Consider the following 26068-nt stretch of genomic DNA (forward strand, 5'->3'; position numbering starts at 1 on the left):
CAGTTCGAGTAAATATGGGTAATATTCCTTCGGTGACTAAGATGTTGGTTGTTGAAAGAGAATACTTAGACTGCTAATAAGACCACGTGATTGGTTTTGAGCGTCCGATGAAAGTTGTTCTTTCGTCTTCAATACTATCATACTCGAAATGACCATCATTCGTGCAAAGATCCGTTCTGGTTTAGAACCTCGGGGAAGTTCATCACTGTATAACGAGAGGTCTAATGTAAGGCCGATATACTGAAGGTATTTGAGATGCCGTTGGATATGAAAGATGCTGCGAAATTGATTTAGATCGCGTACTCTGACTTTTAATTTTTGCATAGAGACACGTTCAAAGAGAGGTTGTCATTCTTTGGAGACGCAAGCATATCTCGTAAGACATCCCTTGTCATGGGGTGTATCTTGTGCGACCTGACAGAGGATCTCCAGACGACCATCCACACAGAGGCTTTACCACGACATTTCTTATCTTGCTTGTATGTGAATTATTGCCTAGCGAGAAATGCAATCAGAGATGTGCCAATCTTGTGGCTAGCTGAGATTGCCGTATTCTCGGCAGTGGGGGAACATCACTTACTTAAATCAGGTAATAACACCTGGAAAAAGTAAGTTCAGAAGTGTAAAACAACTTGAAAACTGTACCCCAAAGTACGGTAGTTGGTCGTAAATTCCCATGCATATAGACACATATACTTTCGTGGGAGTTGTTTTAACTTTGAATTTAAATTCAAACCCTCTCACTTGCCGTGGCTTTCCACAGTCAGAGTTATGAGTCAGAATGAAAGACTTGATAATATAAAGGCTGTAATCGATGGGTTTAGAGGAGAGGGCAACATATTTGGATACATCTCAATAGAATGACGGAAGTCTACGATAAATATCCACCCAGTAATGCACGGTAAATTTAAACTATAAGTGCATATAGGGTTTTCTGCGACGTATATTATACGCGCGTATAATAGCCTACTCATAGGGAGGAAGTGGCAAGGGTTAATGGCTGCTCTTGTGTTTGTGGATATTAAAGTATAACAGCGACACATACATTGCTAGTCAATTATACTTCTGATAGCAGTTCCTAAAGCTACTGAGACTGCAAAATACGCTATGCGAATCCCTCCGTTGGGTGGGTTTTCAGAAACAATAATGTATATATTCTGACATCTAATATACTTCCAATCATGCTTGAGCTACTTGGAATGTCATTTGTTATCTCAGCTTATTCTCTTCTGCTGGAACCTGAGCTCAACTTGGTGGTGTTTCACAGCGCGATAAGGTTAGAAATCAGTCACGTGCAACGAACAGCAAGCGCCACAGGCTAGGTCGCGTGGGGCGTCAGTAGTCCTAATCTCATCTATGAAGTTGTGGATTTAAATGCATTCTTCTTAAATATGAAGCATTGTCGCGCTGCAAATACTAGCTTTTCAATTAATCACCTCTTTCGCGAAATGTTCAAAACAATCTCAACAAAGATATTTACAGTGATAAGAGACAAATACATCATTCTCCAGTGCACACTTGTAGTCAGGAACGATGTGATAATTGAATATACTGTAGGTATATCTAACTGACCAATATCGTCAGGCCAATTATTCTTCAATGTCGTGTATTCCATCCGAACGCCGGCCAGAAAGAAAAGAAAGAAACGATAGCGCAACCCTTTCAAAAAAAAAAAAAAAAAAAAAAAAAAAAACCATCACCCATCCGTGAATATATTACTATAGGTGCCCTGGGATAAACTGAGGAGGCTGGGGCATATAGTGCTGACATCCCGAGAAATAACAAGACGTTATATATATCACAACTAATGATTCTGAAGTTATATAAATAATCGTTCAAGGCTTCGGAAATGTGTGGAAGTAGAGGTTAATGTCGTAAGTCCTCTGGAAAACGTTCTATCCAGAATTATCCACGACTGTGATAGTGATATTGTATCCTTGACATCTTTCGAGTAACAGATGTAGTAACTTCAAATTTAATACAAATTGTAACACCACCAACATAACGAACGTGGAGGAAGAGTGTGGGGGTAAGATCACTGAGTCTGAAATCACTTGCGACTATCCTTATCTCGGGGAAGAGTGACTTTCGCCTATTGAGCACTGATGCCTCACAACACAGAGATCAATATTACGATTGGCGCTTTGCTGGAATGTTGTAATCTCTCATGGACGACAACGCGCGTATATTAAACGAATTACTACAGAGCAACAAGTGATAATGATAGTTATGTCTCATTTTTCTCTCAAGGTAGATTATAATTATCCTTGTCTCTTGTGTTTTACATAGCTTTAGAAGGGCTCTGCAATATAAATTACAGGCAAATATAGTAATGTTTAATCTGTCTCAATGTCTAGACCTGCATACGCATAGCATCTTTTAACGCCCAATGACTTTACTTCCTGATTGAAAGGGACATTGTGATGGGAGTTCAGTCTGCATGTATTGACGAACGTAATGAAGATGTTTCATATGTATCTTATGTCAAGGGGCTAAGCGCTGATCACTGGCACTATTTTGGGGTACTGATAAACGAACTTTAAGCGCAACCTGCAGCCAATCTATTGTCCTTCTGGCAGGATTCATCAAGGAGTCACTAAGGGGGAGGTTCTCCCTCCTATTTACTATTCACTTGTTGAGGCTTTGAGGTCTCCCCATTAATTCAGTTTCATCCCGTTTTCCTTTCAAATGGGACACTTGTGGTCAACATGGCTAACTACTTTCACTACGATCCTTCTTTTCTTGTTGCAATTTTATTTTTTATAATATTTACTGTTTCACTAAATGTCCATGTTTACCAAGTTGTCACAACAAGAGTATGGTTCTTTTTGCCGTTTTTAGCTGGGTGTGTCTGTAAGTAATTCTTATATCCTGAACAAACCGCTTGCAAGCTGACAATGAGAACTAACCAGTTGAATCCATGGCCTTCATTTGTCGAGCTGTCAGCGCGAAAGAAGCGCCCGATTACACGGTTGGTGTCTGTATGGTTCAGGATCACCTGCTGCTTCTCGGCCCGACATGCTATTCCGCTACGATTTACACGCTTTTGGGTCGCTTTATCAAGTATCTGGAAGGGGACAAATACGCACTCATCAAGCCAAGATGGTTGACCAAAATCTTCCTCTTTGGTGATATCACTTCAATTACGCTCCAGGCGTTTGGTATGAATCTAGTTCAGTGTGACCGACTGTATGCTAATTTAACTATATTACAGACGAAGGAAAAAGCAACAAGTCGGATGCAACCCAACACAGTTTGACCACAACTGAAGGTGCGGTAGTCGCTGGCTTGATAGTTCAGCTTGTGTTTTTCACAATGTTTGTTGTCGTCACAGTGTGCTTTCATTATAGATTTGCCAAGAACTCACTAGTACAACCGCCCAACTGGGACAAATTCATGATGGCCATTTATTTTGCCTGCATACTTATACTGGTTCGATCCATTTATCGCATGGTGGAGTATGTTCAAGGGCCTAATGCTGAATTGCAGTCGACGGAGGTCTATGTATACGCCCTCGATGCCATTCCCATGGCTATCGTGACTACCATTTTTCACGTTATTCATCCATCGAGCTATATGCCAGTCCTGGACAAAACATTGAGTAAGACAGAGAGCGAGGTATCTTTGACATATGGTCGACAGCAATGAATGGGATGGGTGCAAATGAGGCAGTTGCTTTACACTAGTAGTTTGGATCGTGTTGTTTCTTTTGTCATTTGAGCTGGCTTTCTCGTACTGTTATTACTTTCCGTCGATACTATCAATGGAGACCCTTATTTGAACAACTTCTGGTCTAGAGTTTAAGCAAGAAATGGGATGAGGTACTTCTATTGCTTTAATATGCAATTGTAAACATAATCATAAATGATGGAGATAATCACTTGAGTGGTCATGCTATTCCATTATGTTTCAACATGCGTGGCTGCATCCACCTATCTCCAAGAACGAAACTAGAGATTTAATATGTTATAAAAATACCATGATGTAAATGTCGGCCAAGAACAAGAGAATCTCATCTCATCCAGACCTCTGTCGCTGATTTAATTAATTCACTGCATGAACTCATTGGTCCATCTTAGAGGATCACGAATCCTGTTATCCACTAATCCGTGTTCAATTAAGGTAGTCAGACTAACAAACAGTACGTTTGCTCCGTTAACTATGACGTTGTGATAAAACCCGCGATGAAAGCAGCATGACCTCAATGAAAACGCGTTATCATTCACCATGCAAAGCTCTCCTCCATCAGTTTGACGACGAACCCTTGCTTCCCAAGCCTTGCGGCAGAAATCCTGACATTATCTGCCATTCCTGAAGGACCACAAACGACTACTTTTGTTCCTCCAATAACACCACAGAATTCTTTCTGCAGCGTGGTATCGATGTCGAAACGCTTTGCAACAGTAATAGCTACCTCGAAATCGTTCCAAATTTCTCTGCCATCCGCATCTTCGGTAACTCTGTGAACAACATTACGAACTGTCTCAACGAGAGGTTCGGTCCTCACTCCCCACAGAAGTTTTCTTTTGCCCTCCAGATTCGTTAAGCTTGGCGGATTATCGAGACATGGCAGCACACCTGAGATACCAACACCTCCAGCCATAAAGATGATATTTGGGTACTCGATACTCGGTTCTGGGAGAGAATTTGGAATAATAGATACGTGACCGCCGTATGAACCCTCAATAATGACAGGTATACCAGAATCCGAATTTGAAGCTGCCAGTAGAGATGCCAGTCCGCCGTGACGACGAACAAAGATTACCAAGCCTGCGAAATCAGCCTCCCTTCTATGCAACTCCAAGTCTATCACTGTCTAATCTTGCTTAGCCTCGTTTCCATCATTGTTTCCATTTCGCAACTCAACACCGGGCTGTAGGCGCCTTCCGGAAGAATAAGCGGCCACTAAGAATGGATGATTCTCCCAGACACGCCACGTCAGAGAGGGAAAGTAGACATAGACGTGACCCTTGACCCTGATACGAGAAACTGTAACTTGAAGATAATCGTCGTCGATGAGCGTAATTTGAGCTTGTTGAACACCGTTTCGCATCAATCGAAGTGGTCTAGCCAGGAAACGATCAAAAATCCAGAATACAAAAGCGATCCAAACCCACGTTTGGTATCCCCACTGCCACTCATAACGGTAGAACATGTGCAATATGCAGCCAATCATGGCAAGAAGAGAGAGGATAACATGTGAAGCCAGGAATGCATCGTAAAGTCTCCGTCGGATTGGGAGTATAGAGAAGGGAGCTGGCACAGCATGATTCTTACCGAATAGAGGGGGGTCGACAAATGTGGCACGAAACCTTGAAACGAAGGGTTGCGAGAGCGGGAAGTACTCAAGCATGGAAAAAGCGATGGGGATAATGACACATATTGTCATCAGAATGATGCTGTCTCCTGGTTAGACAAGAAACGTGAAGTAAATGACAAACAGAGACTTACCCATATTTCTCGGTTACAACTTCCATCTTCTCAAAGATATAGTCCGCATTGAAGTTACTGAGCCAAACTGCCTCGTCAACCAAAGATGTTTTGTTGAGTACTGTCGTAGAATCCACAATCTCAGTAGGACGGGATTTGTAGGCGATAGCTATAGCAACCTGGTAAGATTGTTTACGGGAAGGCTGGATCTTGTTCCTCCCGATAATGTCCATTTGTCAGACGCGTTCAAGTGTGGAGGATTTAACGTCTTTGCAATGGGTATGGAAACAACACGCCATGGTCTCCATCGCAATTCAGTGGCCATACCTTGACAGTATCGATACATCTATACGCACAAGGAGGGTCATACATGGTAACGCCGTACCCAATGACCCCGTATCGCTCCCTTCCCGTGGTCATATGCGACCAAACCACAATTGGTAAGATAGCCTCCAACACTAGTCTCGTAATACGTGACTTCATGTTGTAAAGAAATACTGGAAAGATGGTGCGTGATTGTTGTTGAGAAGGCCTGTCGAGCATGTGGCCGGGATGAGGTTGATATATGCTGTAGAGAAATCACAGGACAGCAAATTTGTACTTGAAGAATTGGATACGTCATGCAGTGCGGTAGATCGAGCAATTAGTATTAAGAAAGAATCTGCATCGAGAACATCTGCGTTCCATCACTCTACATTCAGTTACGCTAGGATCTGACCACTTGAAGGGTACACAGCACCTGAATTATCACCAATTTTGCTGCTCTGATGTCGGCTAGCTAGTTAAATTGCTCCTTTTTACACTGTTTCGGCAGTTTGTTTTCCAGGCATAATTGACGATTGCCTCTTTCCAATTCGCCCAATTGAGGTTCTTGGCACAGCTGTTTCGGAAACTTGCTTATACTTGCGCAACCAGTAGAGATTTCCGGCATAACTTTACCGCTTACGGAATGCAGGAGCCCACCTATCTATAGTTAACGTGCATTTCTGCTCTTAGAATTTGATACCCATGTTCAAACCTAATGCATAACCTGTATCTGCAATAAAAAGGCGCTTCCAATGTTCAGTTTTGACGGAATATATACAAACAGTCTCGGCCCGATTTGTACCATGATCACTCATTCCCTGTCATTGTTCACAGACTACAACCTTCAATATTTGTTTCATTTGTTCTTACTTCAACTATCTGCCGCTCTTGAGTCTAGATCAAAGGATCTCTTCGAGCCCATAAGTCATGTAGATCAGCCCTGAATGCAGCAGCAACTGGAAATGTCATCTCCACGGCCAAGAGGCTCTGCATAATATGGTCTTGCTGCCACTGTTGCCAAGTCCGCGCCCCTGCAACACGCAAAGGAAAGAGCACCAGCAATGGCGAGATCGGAGAGTTACCGAGAATCATATGTGTTCTTGCGAGGATGTTACTCACGTGCCTCTGTATCTCCTCTTCGCTCAAGGTAGGGGGCACAATGCCCATACCTTTCCAGTATGGCATTTCGTAGTCAAAGATTCCGGACAGATAAATGCTTGTAGCTGAAAAGAATGCCTGTGTCAGACAGGAAAAGCTCTTAGCCGCCACGTTGTCACTTGTCCCATCGGAAAATGAGGAATCCAAACTGGCATCCCAATCAATAAGAGCTTGCCTCAGATGAAAACCCTCGGAAACAATATCACAGGCAATATCCTGACCTGTTCCCTGCCGGTCTGGGGTCTGAACTTCTTGGGGGTAGAGAAGGTTATGTACACTAGCTTTAGTCAGATATGTGTTCTAATATATCCAGCAATGCTTACCGGACACGAAGTGTTGAGCAGGAAACAACGATGTTGAGAAGTTCATTTAAACCACAATTGTCATTTCGACCTGTACTCTGAATCTCTTCTCCGACAAGCCTCCAGTCTGGACTTGCGAGAAACGTAGGTTCATTAAATATGATGGATCGGCAGGCTTCAAATACGCGAATTTCTGCAAAAAATCGTTGCCCAAGAACTGACTGACACACCGTTGGACCTGCAGCAACGAGAGCCTTGGAGGTACCATGGACCAGATGTTGCACCCAACCTGCTCCTGATGGATCGGTCATAAGCTCAAGAGTACCAGTTAGAAACAATTAAAAAGACGATCTCAAAATGTCATTTACCTCAAAAAGTCCCAGAAGATGTGTTGTCCATAAAACACAATGAAGAGAGCTAGGTCGTCGGTGGAATTGATCAAGAGCCTGCCTTAACCCTCTCACCGATCTTGAGTAATGACCAACAGCTAAGCCATAAGCCTTACTCGGGTCAATTCCTTCGGACGAGTTTAATTTGACAGCTTGCATCGCCCCAATTGAAAGAACAGCATGATGGAGAAAACCACCTGAGACTTCATCTTTCATTAAACTGACCACATCAATAAATCCAGTTGTCTTTGGATTGACAATATTGCGTTGAAAAAATGTGTTGAAGTAGTTGGAAAGATAGTAAATGTGATCATTTGAGAGACTCAGACCCAATTGAGAAGACGGGCCACTCTGGGTAATAGGCACATCCAGGGCAGCGTCGATCTTCTTACCAGATTCTGCATAATTGATGCAGATTTGCATCGGCTTTTGCATCTCGAATATGCATGTAATATGTTTCTTCCGGCAATTATTGCACGGAGAGTTTCCAGAACACTACAAGGCAGGGTTAGGCCAAACAGGCAATGCGTCATAAACTGTCTGCGCGAACCTTGAGATGGCTTTTAGCGCATGCAATGCATCTTGACCGTTTCTTGCGCCCATCGAATGGTCCGACTGGCATTTTCATGGTTGTTTCGTGTTGTAAGTCGTTGGATGCGGTGTGATCGGTGATGATTCAACAGGGGAAAATAAAATGAATGTCGATTTATACTAAAAGTGGTATGGATTGGGCGAACCTGGTCTGTGCAGATCACCATTCCCTTTATGGATACAATTGAGCGACGCTACTGTCGTGTGGGGTTTCTTGACCAATGACGACATCGACAGTCGGGCTAGCTGAACTTAAGCTTGGTGTCTACCCTGATCCGCTGTCTTCGTAAATGAGGCTCATCCACAATGTACAGAAATTACATCGCCCGAACTTGACTAAACTCAGAATAGTCGGGCTGATTTTCTAGAAGGAGCATGGGAAACCACAAAGTTTGACGACACAGGGCTGTGCTGCTGACGAATTAATTCTCGCGAGCTTGGACATACCCATTTTATTGCGACGTGGTTTCTGTCTTCTTTTTGAAACGCCTTGTTCATCCGTCGTGTTATAAGTACAACTTTGTCTCCCAGGAAAGCTTTCTCTCTATATCATCATTCCACACTATCACACATTTGAACAACCTTGCAGTTCCGTTCGACAAAGAATATAATCGCACTCTTTTTCACGACTACACTATGCATCTTTCTATCATTTTTCTGTCCCTACTGGGAATCGGACATGCCATAACCCTACCTGATCCCACCGGACCATATGGCGTTGCTCTCCGCTCTCAAGGCATGACCGACATCCGACGGGTCGACCCTTACGACCCTAAGAAGGGTCATAGACAGGTGCTCGCCTCCATCTTCTGGCCCATTCTTCCATCCACCTGTTCCGAGGAAAGCGTCCCTTACATGCCCCCCGCCGTTGCCCAATTCTATGGGCAGCAGGCACAGAGCCTGGGTCTTTCCAACGAAACCTTTGCCGCTTTCAACTATGCCGTTTGCAAGACACCTGATTCGCAAAAGGGGTGTGAAAACAAGAAACCATTCCCTCTTGCCGTCTTCTCGCCAGGCGCCGGCAACTCTCGGCTTCTTTACAGTAACATGGCTCGTTCGCTTGCTAGTTATGGAAACATCGTGGTTTTGATTGACCATCCTTATGATGCTGATATCGTTGAATTTCCCAATGGAGAAATAATCAAGAGCGGCAACATCCCTGAGACCATGAAGGCTCTGACAGAGTTGACTGAGGTAGAATACTTTGCACAATATCTGGTTAATCACACTAACTCTGTTTCTTTCTTTAGGTGAGAGCCAAGGATATCTCATTCGTCATTTCCAACGTCTTGCAGCCCTCTTTCCAAAGAAAGGCACTGAAAGGTCTCCCTGGATCAGTCGATACCAAGAAGATAGTCGCTCTTGGCCATTCTCTTGGTGGTGCCAGCGCGGCTGTGGCTTCCTTATCTGATAACCGAATTCGCGGAGGAATGGATTTGGACGGTCAGATTTTTGAGCCAGCTCTCAGTAAAGGGCTGGACAAGGCGTTCTTTCTCATCGGTCGTCCCAATCACAGTGAGGAGGACACAACTTGGAAGAAGTTCTACACCAAGCTTCGAGGGCCCAAGAAGGAGATTGCAATTAAAGGTACTGTTCATGGATCATTCACTGACTACCCACAATTGATCCAAGCCCTTGACCTCCCTGCATCAGCCAAGAAGGTTGTTCAGCAGCTTGTTGGGGACGTTGATGCGGAGTATCTTGAGAAGTTACTCTCCGAGACTATTGTTAGTTCCATGGACATCTCTTTTCGCAATACCCCCAAGGCTCCAAGAATTTAGGGCGGTCCTCGATCCGCAACATCAATTACTCTTCTATCTCGATAGCGTTTTGAAGGTCACATACAATGCCTTCAAAACATAACCCTGGTTTATAATTAACAAATTATAATACAAATCATTACCTGACATTGCTTTGATGTGAACTCGGTACCTCAACGAATAACTACAGACTTACTGCCCTCTGCCTGAATATCATGATGTAACGGCATCGATTTATAAGTGCTGATCGTCTTTACGCCATCAGCCCAATCAATGCATTTTTTAGCCATGAACCCACTCTGCGTTTCGCACGGACTACTGTGACGTGACATGCTTTACTTAAGAGTCAGCAGACCAGTAGCCTCGCACTTGACTTTCCCCTCAATAAACATCGATCAATTCACTCGTATCTCATATATATTTATTCAATTCCATTTTACGTCACCATTGTCTATACATCTGTAGTTGTACGTGATGAACCCAAATCCTATCCTCCTCCCGATGGGATGGTATCATTCTGGCGCTCTTCTCCAGGAGTGCTGGACAATCACAGGTCTACCGTCTCAATTACCTTCGGAGTGGAGTGCGACATCATTATCATCGGCGCAGGATATTCGGGCGCTTCTCTTGTCACACACATGTTGTCGGTCCCTGAGTCAAGGGACAAGTCAATCGTTGTCTTAGAAGATCTTGAGCTGTGCCCTGGAGCTACTGGACGAAACTGTTGGTCACAACTACCCCGTTCTCAGTAATTGTCTCACATTCGTTCAATAGGGGGCCACCTGAAGCCTGATGTATATAATCTGTGCTCAGGAATGGCTACAAAACACGAGATTGATGTAGCAGCCGAGATCGTTGAGTTTGAACTCGCCAACTTGGAAGCGTTGCAAGACTACGTCATTGACAATAACGTTGATTGCGATTTCATAATGAACCAGACTGTGGACGTGCAGTTATCAGAAGAGCATAACTCCTCTCTCAAGAGAGGCTTTGACGATCTCGCCAGTGCCGGCGTAAGCGCCACTAAGAAAGCATTCTACATAGATAGTAAATATGCCTAGATGATAAGTATTGTATTGTTCATGTCTGAACCTGACCCAGTGACCCAAAGGTATACGATTTCTGACACAGTGAAAACAGGTTTCCGGTATCAAAGGCGCCAATGGTGCCTTCAAGTACACCACAGGCCATCTTTGGCCTTACAAGCTAATCCATCACATGTTTTCCCGGACATTAAGCCATGAGCACCTGAACTTACAGACTAACACGCCTGTAACGAATATATCATATTCTCCCCATCCAACCGGGAAATGGATTGTTACAACCAGCCGCGGGTCTGTCCGAGGTCAAAAGGTCATAATTTCCACAAATGCCTATACTGCTCTTCTCCCAGAGTATCACGAGAAGATCATTCCGTATCGTGCAATATGCATCAGAATCGTCGTGCCGACTCCACCAATGCTTGCGGACTCTTATTCTCTCCGTTCCAATCTTCAGGACTTTGACTATCTGACTCCTCAACCTGACGGGAGTATTATTGTCGGCGGCGCCAGATCAGCTTACTTCAGACACACTGAGGACTGTTACGGCAGTGTCGATGATACGAATCTCATTGACAGAGCGAAAGACTACTTTGATGAATACATGCAGAAGACACTTTCGTGGTTGGGAAACAGTGGTGCATACACTGCTCAGATTTGGACTGGTAGTGAGTGCACCATGTTCCAAACAATTTCGGTGCTAATCTGTCGGAACAAGGCATGGGCTACTCTTCAGACGCACTTCCGCATGTTGGGCATGTCCCTGGGCGGCAAAACATTTTCATCATGGGTGGTTTCACAGGACACGGTATTCCTCAAGTCCCCCTTGGCTGGCAAGGCTATCAGTCGCATGGTGTTGCAAGATATAGCATACTCTGACACCGAATTTCCACAATTGTTCGAAGAAACAGCGTTGAGACTAGAAAATGGATAGAACTTCTTTCAAAATATGATTGGGAATAAGCCAACTCTAGCTAGAATGTAAATAATAGTAGAGTGCAATTAAAATAGATTAGAAGCATGACAAGAAGGCCGATATATTCCGTCATGACAAGCAACCCCGCGTCTCCTTTCAATTGCCTAATTTAGTCTAGAGATTTAATAGTTCTTATCCACCTGTCTTTCAGTATAGTCTACCCGATAGAGATAGGACCTCGGCGGCGCGGAGGGATGTTGTTTTACACCCCGAAACCCCACAATCTCATTACCCTACAGCCGGTCATTTCTTAGACTCGAAGATAGATATAGAACGCTCTTTTTATTGCGGGTTAATCTATGATGGTATGGATTGATGAAACTTGCACAATTTCCCGTGGCTAGATTTATTTCTCAAGCTTCAGTAACTGACAAGCATAAATACAACCATAACATCGCTCATCACAGTGATCAAGCTTAAGAACTGCTCTTAACTGAGAATTTTGAACCGAGTAGTCTCTTGCTTATCTCTAAGCGTTACTAGGATTTTGTTATGTTATTCTATGTTGGGCAACCCTATAATTTCCGCATCGCCTGGTCCAGGCGCTGCAGCATTGTCAAGTCCCGTTCAGCCCTTGTTACTAGTTCCTGTAGCAGCATTTGAAAATACCAAGTTGCAGCAACCACGATAAGATAGCCAAAATCACAAGTAGCGGCTAGAATTGCAAAGGCGACAAGATGCTCAGGAGCATTAGTGCTAGGCCACAAGTAGCTTCCGTAAATGATAGCCAAATGTCCGAACGGGTTGACAAAAGCGATAGCGACTAATCTTTTCTGGTCTGGGAATGGGACCGACTCGCTTGTCCAGTTAAACATCATTGGTAGGCCCGTATAGAAACCAACAACAAGCAGGCATATCATGGCGGATTTGGCTACAGCAGAACTGATTAAAGACAAAATGATACAAGCCATGACGTTTGTATAGCCCGTAGTCTTGAGGATTGTAGGCACGAAATATAAGATGGACATGCCAAGACGAATGACGCTATAGGCAACAAGGAAGAACCAAGTTTTACCATCCGTAACAATAGCCTTGAAAGCCTACCATGAAGTCATACAGCGGGTTGTGCTGTGTGCGCTAAGTTGTCGGCCGGCTAGGTTTCAAGTCTGGGCAAGGCATCTCTGATCAGGCGAGAAGTATCGGGCGTTATACGGGTTGTCTGGTAGGAAGGAATACAAAGAAAACCCGCAAATGACTGTGAGAACACCCTCAACAATGAAAAGCCACTGCTAGCCAGGAATACCTCGTGCCCCATCAAGACTCTTGACAATAGCACCAGCCATGATTCCATCTAAAGCAGGGCCTATACATCCAGACGTATAAAAGATATAGAACAGCTTGCCTGTAAATATGTTAGTTTTATATGCACTTTCAATACACAATCGCGCGTACCGATTTCTTTGTTAGTATATAAGCAGGTCAAAAGATAAATTGCTCCAGGAAAGAGTGCTGCCTCAATGCAACCAAGAGAGAAGCGCCCAGCGGGAAACCCTTCAAAGTCCGTGGCTTGGGATAGAGTTATAACAATGCAACCCCAAACCCAAACTATGGTACGAAGGTAGACAGATGGTCGGAATTTATTCATGATCATATTGGACGGTACTTGAGAAAGTGATTGACGAAGAGCAGGTATACAAGGGGTGAGTAATTTGGTTGGGATAATGTTTAGTATTATCCATATCCACAAAAAGGGACCGGACCATTACCTTTCATGTCGAGACTCTCACTCATCCCGGCCACGTCAGCATTGGCCTTGAAATTTAGTAAGATTCCAATATCAGGAGTTACGGTAGAGGAACATACAATGTTGCCATGGTCCAAGTATGCTAGGAAGTACATCCACCATAGGCAAGGTAAAACGGTAAGGTCAATGTTTTGGACAAAGGGTTTCTCCTCGACGATATTCGGAACGTAATTAGAGAGCGCAATGGCGAGCTCCTCATCGTGCCAACAGGCTTTACAATGTCGCCCAAGGCGATATTTTCCGAGTTAGAGCTCCCCACTCAAGTCTTGTGTTTGCTTTGGGAGGCCATGACAAATGATAAGAAACGGTGTGGCAAAGAATAGAATGAAGGGGGTGATTGCAATTGGGAATGTGGTGGTATAAAGGCACGATAACTACTTGGTCTCCGACAACGGACTGCGGATGTCAGATTTGGGTCACCTGGTTTTCTAACTTCTTCTCTTATAAAGACTGTGAGGTAACGAATTGGCGACTGATAGCAATCCAGATAAAACGCAAATGGAAGATATGACCCTTGTATGCCAAGCCGGCGAAATGACTCGTGAAAATCGGGTGTGGTTTATTTATACAATCTACATGTATCTGCTCTATAATATCAAACTAAGCTCATGAAAGAAAAAAGGAGAAGGATTGAGAGAAAAGAAAAATACCAACGCACAGGGAGTGAGTGGTCTGTAGGACAGAGGGAAGGGAATAGTACTGCAAATTGGGCCAGGAAATGCATCCAGTGAAACTCTCGCTATAATATAGAAACAAGCATTATAATACGACTTATCCTGTGGTCTCCTGATAAGTGGCTGTTCTCACTGCTGTAGATGCGATACGCAGTAAAAAAAAGGAGTCCACTTAAGGTGGAACCACCTGATTGACATGGTAAAAACCCTAGCACAGAGTGTTTTGGGCGCAACCAACAACGACTTGTAAGTAGTGGAAATTTTCCTGTGCCATTTACATACAGTAAATCTAACGGAGAGTATTCCAAACTAGGAGTTTCCGTCCCATATCATTGAATGGAGATTCTTATTATCATTACCCATGCAAATCTCCTACCAACATAGAATACCTTGAACCACATCCTGACTAAAGGACAGCCATTTAATGACAGCTTGATCCCGAGAATTTCCCACAAAATAGAATTATTCTAAGATTGTTTACTATGGGCATTTCATCATCAACTCTTTCCTGGAAATATCGAGGAACTCCCTCATATAAGCGACATCTATGTCAGCAAATAAGTCCTTCCACAGACTCAAGAGACCTCAAGTCGTTTATCAAACCCCTGATCACGTCATTCACCACCGAGCTTGAATATTCGCCCGTTGCACCAACGAATAATGACGCTCTTTGGAAAGCAATGTGCTTGTATGCAAATGGAACGGGCGTCTCGTATGACGAAGGAACCCATTCAGGGACATGTTTCAAGATAGGTTTCACATATCCAGTTGTGAGTTCATAACGTACACACAAAACCTAGGTGAGTGATACTAACGCCACTGGACAGGTATGCTTCCCTCATCATCCTGTCGAGGTGCAGACATATATCGGCATCTATTCCTGGCTCGGGCTACTCCTCGATGATGAAGCTGTCACTCATCCAGATGACTTCGAAATGTTCCACCAAAGGTTTTGTGCTGGTGAGAAGCAGCCTATACCTTTGCTACAGGGCTGGGCGGACCTCATGACTTTAGTGTTTGAACACTGGGATCCCTTGGTCGCTAACTTCATTATAACCGCTTCTTTGAACTTCCTGAACGCAAACGCACTCCAGGCTAGGGAAGATTTTACTCACATTGAGCGAACAAAGGCTGGGCGTAGCTGGGCGTGGTTCATTCGAGAGAAGGATGGTGTGGGAGAGGCTTATGCTTGGTTTACATTCCCAAAAGCACTGTGCGGTGATAAATCACGCTTCATGGAGGTGATACCCGATCTCTCTATGTGGATTGGCCTCACAAATGACATACTATCGTTAGTCCAGCTCGATCGATCCAAGTCCTTCACTCTGGGTATCACTGACCTTATCAAGTTTTTGGAAAGAAGAGCAGGCCGGAGAAAAGCACAATTATATCCATACCAGAGGATGGTATGATGATAAAGACACTTGGTCTACTTTTGAAGATATAGTCGATGATGTGAGGTTGAAAACCCGCAATAGTAAGTCTTACATTTTGTTTATTGCGGTTGGGGCTTACTGCAGCCTTGATGAATGCCATTACTTCATAATCTATATACGTGGGCGTAGGAGTCACTGCTTCCACTCTTTATATGGGAACATGCTGACGGGATATCTTAAATAGTGCGACTTGTGCTCAAGGGTAGGAACCCATACCTGCAACTATTGAACAGCCATCTACTGGGATACATTGCCTTTCACAAACTCAACACGCGGTATAGGCTATGGGAGATCGGCTTGGGAGAGTGAACCGCCACTATAGGAGTGTCGAATGAGTAATGGAAGTATAATCCTGTTGGTATGATGCCTCATGGAATAGTAAGCCATTGAGCTGCAGTCTTTGATCACAGGTATACATGGTATTAGAAGCAGTGTCATGTATGGCGTATCGCGAACGCCACGCAATTGATTGAGTAATGCTTCTCGTTTTGAAGATCTCTATCTATTTGCTTCTAATAAAAAAAAAAAGAACTAAATTGTGCATGTTTTTAGATTAGTCCCCACTTGGATACGGGAAAAATAATCAATTAGGACAGCTGTTTGAAGCAATAGCCACTCCAAGATACTACACAAATACATAACGCTGAACCCATTTTTAACTTGTCGTTCATCAGACTAATCCACCAAGTATTCCGTACTGTAGACTCAGTCATGTCAAATGAAGGCTATTGCGACTGTGAGAGCATCAAGGTGGCCCTGCCGCAAAAGCTACAGAAGGACACCATGTCCTGCTTTTGGTTAGTGTCTTTCATTTGGGAGAGAAACTTCCGGAATTTTTATTGACTTTTTCTCGAAAGCTAAGCCAGCTAACGAGCCGGTGAATGTAAGTCAAGATTCACGCCTACTGCTAGCCCATTTCATATTCTTTGAATACTAACTGGCTATTCCAGTATTTGCGCCTCACTATGTCGCTGATAAAAACCAGGCTCGAATCAGTAATTCAAATGGAACGATGAAGACATTTACTGCAATTGCAGACTTTGAGAACAAGTTCGAGGTTGATACCATTGTTCTGATATCTTGCATGTGAAGACATCGCTGACGTTTGTCTGGAGCGCTCTTTTTGTGGCAACTGTGGAAACCCAGTGGCTACAGGTACACCGGAGTATCCCGGAAAGCTCATTGTCAAAGCCATTCTTTTTGACAAAATTGCTATGCCAAGCGTTGAGATATTGACGCATCCACGACCTACCTGGCAGAGACTTTGGAAGGGGCCGAGCAAAAGTAACATGGAAGCCACATTCTATTAGAGCATACAAGTCTGTCTGGGGTAACAAGATCGGGTATATAAAGGTGTCTGAGAATAGTCACGAGTGTAAACTTGATAGGGATGATAGCTTCAAAGCTGTAACCTTTAAAACGTTCAAAGTGACACGTTTACAATCACATGCAATCTTAGTTTTTAATTATGTGGAAAAGATTATTGTGGTCATTTTCAGCAGCTATTTTCCCAAAATAAAGTATACTAAAAAGGATTTCACGAGCCTTCAGTTTGTAAGTTAGGAAGTGGTGAGCTGCTTTCTTCAATCAAGTAGCCTTACACGTGACTGTCAACTGCACCAATCATGGCTCCGTATTTGCTGAGAGTTGATCCACCAAGCTAGCTAGATTGGAATAGATAGGTTAGCCTTCTACACTTGTCCACATACAGTGGCCGGAAGCTGGTCCTCCGTGATGGCCATTAATTAACCGTCAAGTCTTGCAACACAAACCCGGGGCAAGGAAGCTTCTAGTGTTCAGATCAATAGCCGGGCAATATGACTTCATTTGCGGGGGAGTTGTGGACATCTGTTATTAGGCTGCTGATTTAAGCGGCTTTTCATATTTACACCGCTATTAGACAGTTTTTGGCTGACATTAATTGAATAAAATTGCAGAAAGATTAACTTTGCTCGCTCAATGCAATGAAACAATTACAACAATTAATCTCTGCTACACACATCTGTAATTTGGTCTATATCCCAGACAGACTTAATTTTCAAGTGCTCTACTGCCCGCGCAAACTTCAGCTGTACTATTCGTCGATTGCTACACCATGCAAGGAACACGGCACTTTTCCAGGTTTTTGGCTGTTATTGGTACTGACATTAGCCTGTACTGCAATCAATTTGCCCCCTGCCAAGCCGGTTATTGACCCTTGTATTCTGGGGTAACTCGACTGTTGAAACGCCCAAACACAGGTATTTAGCCGGGACTCATCAAAACACTGATCAAGGAATCATGACCTGAGCCTCCGATATAAGAGGCTTTGGCACGCCTGCAGAACAATCCACAGATTTGCCCAGCGACGTCTCCAGTCTCTTTATCACTATTGAAGTAACACAATCTTGCTGATTGCAGAGATGCGTTTCAGTATTCTTCCCGCCGTGGCCTTGGCCCTCTACAATGGTCTGGTGACAGCAAACCCTGTACCGTGAGTTCACCTATGTCAAAACTTTGAAACAAATTCACTCATAGTTCGCAAATAGAGATATCGAGTCTCGACAAACTTCTGGCCTTGACGCCGCCATGAAGGCTGCTGGCAAGAAGTACTTTGGCACAGCACTGACAGTCCGCAATGACGGTGGAGAGACCAACGTCCTCAACACCAAAGGGGAATTTGGATCTATTACCCCTGAGAACGCCATGAAGTGGGAGGCTATCCAGCCCAATCGTGGCCAGTTCAACTGGGCTTCGGCCGACCAGCATGCCAATGCCGCCACGCAGCGAGGTATGGAGCTTCGATGCCACACTCTCGTTTGGCACAGCCAGTTACCCTCTTGGGTGGCTAATGGCAACTGGAACAACCAGACCTTGCAGCAGGTCATGAAGGACCACATCAATGCTGTCATGGGTCGATACAAGGGGAAGTGTACTCACTGGGACGTCGTCAATGAAGGTACGTTCAACTAAGTCGTTGATGAAGACGAGAGACTTACAACTACTTCTAGCTCTCAATGAGGATGGAACTTACCGCGACAGTGTCTTCTACCGCGTCATCGGCGAGGCATTTATTCCCATTGCTTTCCGCATGGCTCTTGCTGCAGACCCTACCACCAAACTCTACTACAACGACTACAACCTCGAGTATGGTGGTGCCAAGACTGCAGGAGCTATCCGTATCACCAAACTTATCCAGTCCTACGGCCTTCGCATCGACGGTGTTGGTCTGCAGGCTCACATGACCAGCGAGAGCACGCCTACTCAAAACACACCTACTCCTTCCCGAGCAAACTTGGCTTCAGTTCTCAACAGCTTCACCAAGCTCAACGTCGACGTTGCCTACACCGAACTTGACATTCGCATGAACACCCCCGCCAACCAGCAGAAGCTCCAGGCCAATGCTGCGGCCTACGCCAGAATGGTGGGGTCTTGTATGGATGTCAAGCGATGCGTTGGTGTTACTGTCTGGGTATGTGTTTCAAATTCAATGGTTCACTTTCTTGCTTATACTAATAACTCATAGGGAATTTCGGACAAGTATTCCTGGGTTCCTGGCACATTCCCTGGGGAGGGCTCTGCTCTCCTTTGGGATGATAACTTTAACAAGAAGCCATCTTACACCTCATCCCTGAACACTATTCGTGGGCAATAGAATATTGCAATCTACTAACAGTTAAAGGGCTTGGTAAACCTGTGTTCACGGTGGTTTATGTAAGATATTTCTTCTTGATTCTTGAAGTATATTCTATAAACAATGTAAATAAACAATCGTTTTATTCCACTGTTATTTTCACCATTGTTTATGTAGAATGATTGAAGTTGCATATAGGAACTGCAAGTTTCAGGACATTGTCTTGTTAGGCGATGACAGATCTCTCTCACTTTCTCGGTATCTCTGGCGAGGTATTTATAGACATGTCTAATTGAAGGTTTTACCCCCTGAACATCGTGCTGTGGTAACTTATATAGTATGTAATTATCGATTAAAAAACAAAGTCTTGGTATTTGAGCTATTTCACATATTGTCTATGTGTTAAGGTCGTGTTCCTGATTCTTCAAGATCCCCTTTCTCGCAACTATCATCTAGTGTTTGCGATAAGACAGGTCTTCTTGGCGATCACGCTCAAATTAACTAGATAATCAAGCCAATGGCGTCTTAACATGTATTTCACTCCGAATTCAGATTCCCATATCTCTGTTTATCACTCGTGGTGAGCTTCACCAAAGCTCAATGTAAGCAACCCGTTTAGTCAATGTCATAATAGTCAGGTGGTTACCTTCGCGGCATAGTGTGTGTCTTTAATGAACTCGCCATCCTACAAGTGTTATGCTTTGAGGTTAAGTAACATTGTCACAAGATCATGATCGATTGCAAGTCGACCGGTTAATTTCATCGAGATAATATATACGAACTACGTCAATTTCTTCTAGGAGACCTGCATTAAAGTCTGCATAGGCGAGGTTTCTGCCATAATCGTAGCATGCGACCCAAAACTGACATGGACAGCCTCCCTCGGCTGAGGATCCCAACAGTAGAACCTCCCCGTTGATCGCATATGCTCCAAATCAATCACAACCAAGCTTTCCACAGGCATGATTGTCTCAGTCCAGAACAGAAGGTACAATCCATCTCGCAACTTGAGCATCTTGCACTCTTCCGCATCGGCGAGACCTCTCTCGGTCCCGTCTAGACAGTGCCAAACGAATGTGCCCTTGTTGAGGTAAATGTGTTCATACGCATCCTTTGAGCTGTAGCGGTAGAGGATGTGCTTGCCGATCAGGTCTTCAGTAAAGGGGAATGCTTGCACAGGTTGGTCTTGAAAGGCGGTGGCGTTCATGAAAGCAGTGTACGTTCGACGCTGAGTGTCTTGGCCTTTGAACCCCGAGACACCTGTGATGGCCTGACCAGTAGTCAAATCCGCTATCATTGTGACAACCTCGTTGTACCCAGGCTTGAGGAAGTCGATGAAGAAAACATCGGGTCGGACCTCAAAAGCTTCATAGTCGGCCGTTCTAGATTTGCCTTTGTCTTCGCCCTCAAGGGTCATCCATTCCAAAGAGTCGGTGGCAAACTTATGTGAGATTTTCATGCCATTGTCAAATTTGTGAATGATGGTTCGGCCCTGTAGTTTGCTAGACGCAGGCATAAGGTGCTCCCGAAAACCGGTGGCCATGGCCTCTAGGGTAGGCCATTTGGCAACCGGAACGAAGTCAGGGTTATCCGAGATGGCTGCTGAAGGCATGGTAAAGAAGTGATTAAGTTATAGAAAGAGCTTGGGAAAAATATGATTTGTTTTGAAATATTGTAATGCGGATTATGAGGGGGTGCAGTGGTGTAAGACTTTATATTTGACGTTTGTAGTAATTTGTGAAGAATTGTTCTCGGGTTGTCTATTCCGAATGCTAATCTGTGTGCCTTGCAAAAAGTCCGAAGTTCCAAGAGAGTCCGGGGCGCCTTGTGGAGCGATGTATCTACACTTGGAGTATAGTACGGAGCTACCCTGTGACACGGCAAAAATGAACTAATCTCAAAATAGACTAAAAGTGCGAGGTCCCCACTCGCCTCGCCCTCCTGAACGACACGAGGACACCTGCCTAGTCATGACTGACCCTATCTTACTAGCATGGTACTCTGTTCGACGCAAACTTATCTGTCCATCCTGCTTCCGTGCTCATGACCTCAATTAATGCGCAATAGTCCCGTTCTTTAACCCCGCAACATGAATGGAAATGGAGACGGCAAGTTACAGTGGTGGGAAAGGATTGAACAGTGTACCAGAATTCGGCCTCGACCAGGCCCGAAAGTCCGCTGCCTTTTGTCGTATCTATATCCCGTTCCTTGAATTCCGAAGTACACTGAACATGTAGTAATTGAGTAGACGTATGCGTTTAAGCCAATCTTTTAGTTTCATCCGAGAATTGTATCCAGTTTCTTGTCAACCATAACATCCACCCAATGGATATGCATAATAGGACTGCAGCAGCTTGCAGACTCAACTACCATTGAGTCCATTTGCGACCAGACTTCCTTGAGAATAGTTGCTGCTCGATTTATTGTCTGAAGTTTGAATGTGTGAAACAACTTGCAGAGTCTTCCCATCACAAAATTCCTCCACATTAGTATGGTCTCCGGGTCCGTTGTTGAGTAAAAGCTAAGGGTGCTGCCAACTGACAAGAGCATGAGTGTTTGAATCGCAATTGTATGAGACTCTTGAGGTATCTTCCCGCTGATTTCTAGGACCTCGATGGCCAAGGCCAAAACCTGTTGGGAGTGTTGATGCTGATGGTCATGTTCATCTTGGATATCTCCATATATTAGTTCAGGAATTGTCCTGTGAAGCTCGAGTAGAGCGACAAGTCGATGGCATTGGGCCATCTTGTAGAGATGATCTGCAGGAGTAGATAGATCTCCCGTCTCTTGTATCTCAGCAATGCTTGTAATCTGGATATCATTGATCTCCCGAATAAGTATAGATGCCTGGTTAATTATTGCGAAGTCCTTACTGAGCGAGCCGACAACGCAAACCGTACGATGTGCACTTCGAACATTCCGCACAAGGGCCACGCATTTGGCAAGAAGTATGAGAACCTCCATACCGACTCCTGTCCAAGGACATGGGTACGAGAAGAATACGCGAGGTTGGGTGCGGAAGACGTCGAGATACGCGAGGTCCTCTAAGCCCTGATCAACCAAGCAGGCTGCCATGACCTCCCAGTACACCATTGATGAAACAATCAGGCGTTGAGTGCATGAAGAGGGAAGTTGCAATTGGGTCAAGTCCTTTTCAGTCATCCAGATAGTGAAAAGTCGACGTGCACCATGAAAATGGAAAAGACCCAAAGAAGAAGGGTCATACCAGCTCTATAGACAGGATTAGTCACTCATAGTTCATTGATATCTTAGTACTTACAGATGTCATGCCAAGAAGAATAATCCCGATTAGAAGTTCATCTTTGACAGTGGGTGTATTGAGAACCTGAATATGGTCTCTGAACTCCTTCTCGTTGTATTGAATGCATACACTGGACCCAGTATCTATCTCAGCAATGTCTTTAGATATATGTGAAATGGCCTCTGTTTGGAAAACAATTGGTGCTGTTCCACTACTGTCCAATTGAGAAAGATGCGAGGCGGATATTGTCATGACGCAGTTGAAGATGATCGGAGAATCCAACATCATTGTCGATACGAGGGATCGGTAGGGATTTTGAGGCGAATCGAAGGAAGACACCACTTGGCAAATATTAGAGTAATAATGGGTAAGAAGAGACGAAAACTCGTCTTGAGGATGATAAAGAGTTGGTGGCATGGTACCGTCCAAAACAGCATCCTGTTGACTGCTGGAACCACTGACTAATGAATTATGATCAGAGGGCCCGAGCGATCCATCATGTATTTCGTACTTTGTTGACCATTTGATGGGTTTATTATAACCTGGACATGCAAGTCCTGACTTAATACAACGTTTGCATAAGGGCTCTGTTTCATCGCATTTAAGCCTCTAGTGTCAGAAGTCAGGTTAAATCACAGTTTTCTTCCAATGTGGAAGAGCATGAAACTCACTCTTTTTTTGCAAGTAACACAGCCACCTGAAAACATATTAGCGATACGAGTGTTAGGTCAATCATGCCCTTAAAAATGACTTACTCCTCGATTTGACACACCTGCTATGCCATCCCGCTTTCGCTGAAGATTGCTCCATCTACACAGTTCTATCAAGAATAATTGAGATTTCAGTATCCAAATATATATTTTTTGGACAGATAAATCACTGCATGACCGTAACAATTCATTTCCCTTTGTGACATGGACAGTTAGTAATACTCATGACTTTTCTGTCGTTGGGGAAGTCAGTCTTCGCAATGCGGAACCGAATTTCCGATTGGACCATTGCGGGGATCTCTGATAACTCAGCAGATTTGGATTGGTTGGCTCAGTTAGTTCGTAAACGAAGCGGGTCTTTCCCCGACCTCGGATTATCAGAAAACATTGGCTGGATAAGAGACGACATTTTTAGGTCAGGTTATGTTACAAGGAGCAAGCGTCTTAGGGTGTTGATTTTTCTTTCCTAAATACAACAAAAGACATCTTCTAATCAATTCTCCCTTCTAATACCTCGTTGTGTGTCAGTGGACCAATGTACCTCCGCTTCGCCTTTAATGGCCAATAGAAACAGCCAAACAGGAGTGCACTTCCAAGAACTACAGAAGCGTAATTCATGTTTGCCGCGCTGACAGGTCTAAATGGAGGAAACAAAAGAAAAATGCATGTAAAGGTCAGGTAAATAACGGCAAAGATATTAATGAATAAGCCAGATTTGCCCAAGCGCCATGGTCCCCAGGTCAATGTTTCGGGCCGGTATAAACGACGCCATATCAAAAGAACGATGGGAACTAGGTAGGTGAATTGCAGACTAACAACTGCAAGCGAGAGGATGGCATTGAAGGCAGTTGTGGAACCAATGTTGGTAAGACCAAGCAAAATAAGAAGGAATGTTACAACGAGAACGGATACAGTGGGGATCTCGCGACGTTTATCAACCTTCGCAATGTGTTGTGAAAATGGTAGTCCTGTTTATCCGTATCAAAGATGCTTCCTATAGAGTGTGTCGGAATTCTTACCTCCATCTCGCGCAAAAGCCCACATAACACGAGCTGCAGAGGTAACGAGCGGGACGGTGGATAGAGCCGCCATCGCAGTGATGGCGCTAACCATGCATGTCGCTGCAGTTTTGCTTCCCGTCATGTTATAGCAGATCTGAGTGATGGGGAAGCCGGTGGGGGTATTGAGCGCCGAAGCAACATCCCCCATGAAGAATAAAACGACGAGGAGAAATGCGAATCCAAGTGGCCAATTAACCAAAATCGAACCAACCATAGCTCTTGGGACACCAGTCTCAGCTTTATCCATCTCTTCACTCAAATGTGTCGCTCCATCGTAGCCAATCAACACGTAGCATGAGCTAAGTAGACCTATACTCCATGCAACAGTGTCATTTATCCACCCGGAATTATTCTCGAAAGTTGTAAATACGAATTCGGGAGTATGTTTGGTCGGAGAGACGACAGCCATGCTGACGACGATGATGATGATGAATTCGACGTGGAACACCAGCGTAATCTTTTCGATGAGAGGAAGTGTGTTGTTGCAAAGGATGCAGATAGCGGCAGAGCAGATCAGGATTGCCCAGAAAAGCATTGTTCCGTGCCATCGTTCGAAGACGTAATCGGGGTAGTTGAGGACAATTAGACCTTGTATTTGAGTCCCGGCTAGGAAGGGGGCACTGCCGGCGAGTGAAATCCAGCCAAGGGTTCTAGTGGTGTTCCTGTCAGTCTAGCATTTCTTTCTCGCTATTCTTCATAACTCACGAAATGTAACCGGCCAGCCAACTTAAAAGCGGTCTTGCCGCTCGTGGACTCAATTTAGCGACGAAATGATACTGTCCACCAGCGGTTGGGAAGCTTTGCACTGTAAGTTACACAGTTCAAGATATCGTGGTTTTGCATATCTCACCTGGATGCCAGCTCCGCAAGCGACATGGCGCCACAGATAGATCCCAGAAAGGCAGTTATGGATCCGTAAACAAGGGATACAGGCCCTCCGCTCACCAGACCAGCGGCAAGAGTACTGCCGTAACGATTATATTTAGTAAGACAAGGGTTAAAAGAATTTGAAGGAACACACATACCTGGATAGGGCTTCCCATGTGCACATAAGATTGACGCATGTCGCAACCATGGCAAGCAGGGAGAACCTGCGCTGAAATCGAGTGGATTAGCCTCAAACAGTAATCCGAGGATTAAATCTCCTGTTACCTTGACTTCTTGAGCATAGCCAAGACGCTCCAGGTTCTGACTTTCCGGGCTTTGCTCGCCCAGATGTTTTTCAGTATCCGCGTAGGAAGTCTCGTTTGTCATGATAAGCAATGGATTGTTGCAATAGCTGTAGATGCGTGTGTAGTAATTAGAGTGATTGTTTCCTCCCGGATTCCAGCAATTTATGTGTTAACAAGGCGTCCTGCGTATTCTTATCATGTCTGCCATTCAATCTGTTATACGGCTGAGTCGGCAATCCCAGACCAGGCTAGCCAGATTAAGAAAAAAAGTGCGAGTGGCGATCGACGCTAAAATGGAAAAGAGTTTGGCAGGGCCACCACCACATGGCTCACCCCGCGTTTAGCAGTGAGATTCCGTTCAAGCATTCCGAGATCAGGGAAGCAGAGGCCAGATACTTCACTGTAGCATTACTTAATTCATTACGCTGTAGAAAGCTGGACGTT

The 26068-nt window shown here is 44.4% G+C and overlaps 11 protein-coding genes across 11 annotated transcripts; 5 read left to right on the forward strand and 6 right to left on the reverse strand.

The window, feature by feature from the left end:
• Positions 1-2708: 2708 nt before the first annotated feature.
• Positions 2709-3648, forward strand: EDB82DRAFT_546277 (RTA1 like protein-domain-containing protein; the record flags this gene model as incomplete). The annotated part of the gene is made up of 3 exons (XM_065609463.1): positions 2709-2853; positions 2913-3189; positions 3255-3648. 3 exons carry the CDS (start codon positions 2709-2711, stop codon positions 3646-3648), a joined length of 816 nt encoding a protein of 271 aa, XP_065463729.1.
• Positions 3649-4197: 549 nt separating this feature from the next.
• Positions 4198-5663, reverse strand: EDB82DRAFT_557250 (uncharacterized protein; the record flags this gene model as incomplete). Its single annotated transcript, XM_065609696.1, has 3 exons — positions 4198-4816; positions 4868-5399; positions 5452-5663. The coding sequence occupies 3 exons, from the start codon at positions 5661-5663 to the stop codon at positions 4223-4225; spliced, it is 1338 nt and encodes a 445-aa protein (XP_065463730.1). The 3' UTR covers positions 4198-4222.
• A 798-nt stretch (positions 5664-6461) lies between these two features.
• EDB82DRAFT_502674 (uncharacterized protein) lies at positions 6462-8305 on the reverse strand. The gene is made up of 4 exons (XM_025726217.2): positions 8136-8305; positions 7565-8080; positions 7218-7510; positions 6462-7171 (listed from the first exon to the last, which is right to left on the reverse strand). The coding sequence occupies exons 1-4, from the start codon at positions 8211-8213 to the stop codon at positions 6631-6633; spliced, it is 1428 nt and encodes a 475-aa protein (XP_025580806.2). The 5' UTR covers positions 8214-8305; the 3' UTR covers positions 6462-6630.
• A 156-nt stretch (positions 8306-8461) lies between these two features.
• Positions 8462-10083, forward strand: EDB82DRAFT_576231 (Alpha/Beta hydrolase protein). The gene is made up of 2 exons (XM_025726218.2): positions 8462-9370; positions 9427-10083. The coding sequence occupies exons 1-2, from the start codon at positions 8813-8815 to the stop codon at positions 9955-9957; spliced, it is 1089 nt and encodes a 362-aa protein (XP_025580807.1). The 5' UTR covers positions 8462-8812; the 3' UTR covers positions 9958-10083.
• Positions 10084-10325: 242 nt separating this feature from the next.
• EDB82DRAFT_557254 (FAD dependent oxidoreductase-domain-containing protein) lies at positions 10326-11910 on the forward strand (the record flags this gene model as incomplete). Its single annotated transcript, XM_025726219.2, has 3 exons — positions 10326-10659; positions 10711-10949; positions 11077-11910. Coding segments are annotated over 3 exons (1407 nt in total), but the record flags the coding sequence as incomplete, so codon positions are not given.
• A 557-nt stretch (positions 11911-12467) lies between these two features.
• Positions 12468-13235, reverse strand: EDB82DRAFT_476589 (uncharacterized protein; the record flags this gene model as incomplete). Its single annotated transcript, XM_025726220.2, has 3 exons — positions 12468-12936; positions 12968-12992; positions 13196-13235. 3 exons carry the CDS (start codon positions 13233-13235, stop codon positions 12468-12470), a joined length of 534 nt encoding a protein of 177 aa, XP_025580809.2.
• Positions 13236-14852: 1617 nt separating this feature from the next.
• Positions 14853-16128, forward strand: EDB82DRAFT_476590 (isoprenoid synthase domain-containing protein; the record flags this gene model as incomplete). Its single annotated transcript, XM_065608069.1, has 4 exons — positions 14853-15140; positions 15171-15661; positions 15720-15847; positions 16040-16128. 4 exons carry the CDS (start codon positions 14853-14855, stop codon positions 16126-16128), a joined length of 996 nt encoding a protein of 331 aa, XP_065463731.1.
• A 1939-nt stretch (positions 16129-18067) lies between these two features.
• Positions 18068-19749, forward strand: EDB82DRAFT_567459 (glycoside hydrolase superfamily). Its single transcript, XM_065609853.1, has 4 exons — positions 18068-18279; positions 18335-18744; positions 18797-19257; positions 19312-19749. The coding sequence occupies exons 1-4, from the start codon at positions 18209-18211 to the stop codon at positions 19438-19440; spliced, it is 1071 nt and encodes a 356-aa protein (XP_065463732.1). The 5' UTR covers positions 18068-18208; the 3' UTR covers positions 19441-19749.
• A 466-nt stretch (positions 19750-20215) lies between these two features.
• Positions 20216-21083, reverse strand: EDB82DRAFT_557257 (molybdenum cofactor biosynthesis protein F; the record flags this gene model as incomplete). Its single annotated transcript, XM_025726225.2, has 1 exon — positions 20216-21083. The coding sequence occupies exon 1, from the start codon at positions 21029-21031 to the stop codon at positions 20216-20218; it is 816 nt and encodes a 271-aa protein (XP_025580812.1). The 5' UTR covers positions 21032-21083.
• A 142-nt stretch (positions 21084-21225) lies between these two features.
• EDB82DRAFT_502686 (fungal-specific transcription factor domain-containing protein) lies at positions 21226-23633 on the reverse strand. Its single transcript, XM_025726226.2, has 4 exons — positions 23437-23633; positions 23353-23378; positions 22700-23290; positions 21226-22650 (listed from the first exon to the last, which is right to left on the reverse strand). Exons 1-4 carry the CDS (start codon positions 23489-23491, stop codon positions 21697-21699), a joined length of 1626 nt encoding a protein of 541 aa, XP_025580813.2. The 5' UTR covers positions 23492-23633; the 3' UTR covers positions 21226-21696.
• A 196-nt stretch (positions 23634-23829) lies between these two features.
• EDB82DRAFT_462783 (amino acid/polyamine transporter I) lies at positions 23830-25837 on the reverse strand. Its single transcript, XM_025726227.2, has 6 exons — positions 25605-25837; positions 25478-25548; positions 25303-25416; positions 25158-25250; positions 24411-25102; positions 23830-24359 (listed from the first exon to the last, which is right to left on the reverse strand). The coding sequence occupies exons 1-6, from the start codon at positions 25704-25706 to the stop codon at positions 23881-23883; spliced, it is 1551 nt and encodes a 516-aa protein (XP_025580814.1). The 5' UTR covers positions 25707-25837; the 3' UTR covers positions 23830-23880.
• Between the last annotated feature and the right edge of the window lie 231 nt (positions 25838-26068).

This window comes from Fusarium venenatum, assembly GCF_020744135.1.
Source record: "Fusarium venenatum strain MPI-CAGE-CH-0201 chromosome Unknown EDB82scaffold_3, whole genome shotgun sequence".
Lineage (NCBI taxonomy): Eukaryota > Fungi > Ascomycota > Sordariomycetes > Hypocreales > Nectriaceae > Fusarium > Fusarium venenatum.

What these genes read in the sequence shown, in the direction of transcription:
- EDB82DRAFT_502674 (XM_025726217.2), bottom strand. Translation starts at nt 8,213, where the DNA reads ATGAAAATGCCAGTCGGACCATTCGATGGGCGCAAGAAACGGTCAAGA. An exon ending in GCGCTAAAAGCCATCTCAAG is followed by an intron (nt 8,081 to 8,135) that starts GTTCGCGCAGAC and finishes CCTGCCTTGTAG; the next exon opens with TGTTCTGGAAACTCTCCGTG. An exon ending in TGCTCAACACTTCGTGTCCG is followed by an intron (nt 7,172 to 7,217) that starts GTAAGCATTGCT and finishes GACTAAAGCTAG; the next exon opens with TGTACATAACCTTCTCTACC.
- EDB82DRAFT_502686 (XM_025726226.2), bottom strand. Translation starts at nt 23,491, where the DNA reads ATGGAGCAATCTTCAGCGAAAGCGGGATGGCATAGCAGGTGTGTCAAA. An exon ending in GTGTTACTTGCAAAAAAAGA is followed by an intron (nt 23,291 to 23,352) that starts GTGAGTTTCATG and finishes TTCTGACACTAG; the next exon opens with AGGCTTAAATGCGATGAAAC. An exon ending in TTCTTCTTGGCATGACATCT is followed by an intron (nt 22,651 to 22,699) that starts GTAAGTACTAAG and finishes TCCTGTCTATAG; the next exon opens with AGCTGGTATGACCCTTCTTC.
- EDB82DRAFT_462783 (XM_025726227.2), bottom strand. Translation starts at nt 25,706, where the DNA reads ATGACAAACGAGACTTCCTACGCGGATACTGAAAAACATCTGGGCGAG. An exon ending in GCTATGCTCAAGAAGTCAAG is followed by an intron (nt 25,549 to 25,604) that starts GTAACAGGAGAT and finishes ACTCGATTTCAG; the next exon opens with CGCAGGTTCTCCCTGCTTGC. An exon ending in ACATGGGAAGCCCTATCCAG is followed by an intron (nt 25,417 to 25,477) that starts GTATGTGTGTTC and finishes TCGTTACGGCAG; the next exon opens with TACTCTTGCCGCTGGTCTGG.
- EDB82DRAFT_576231 (XM_025726218.2), top strand. Translation starts at nt 8,813, where the DNA reads ATGCATCTTTCTATCATTTTTCTGTCCCTACTGGGAATCGGACATGCC. An exon ending in CTCTGACAGAGTTGACTGAG is followed by an intron (nt 9,371 to 9,426) that starts GTAGAATACTTT and finishes TTCTTTCTTTAG; the next exon opens with GTGAGAGCCAAGGATATCTC.
- EDB82DRAFT_567459 (XM_065609853.1), top strand. Translation starts at nt 18,209, where the DNA reads ATGCGTTTCAGTATTCTTCCCGCCGTGGCCTTGGCCCTCTACAATGGT. An exon ending in GTGACAGCAAACCCTGTACC is followed by an intron (nt 18,280 to 18,334) that starts GTGAGTTCACCT and finishes GTTCGCAAATAG; the next exon opens with AGATATCGAGTCTCGACAAA. An exon ending in CTGGGACGTCGTCAATGAAG is followed by an intron (nt 18,745 to 18,796) that starts GTACGTTCAACT and finishes AACTACTTCTAG; the next exon opens with CTCTCAATGAGGATGGAACT.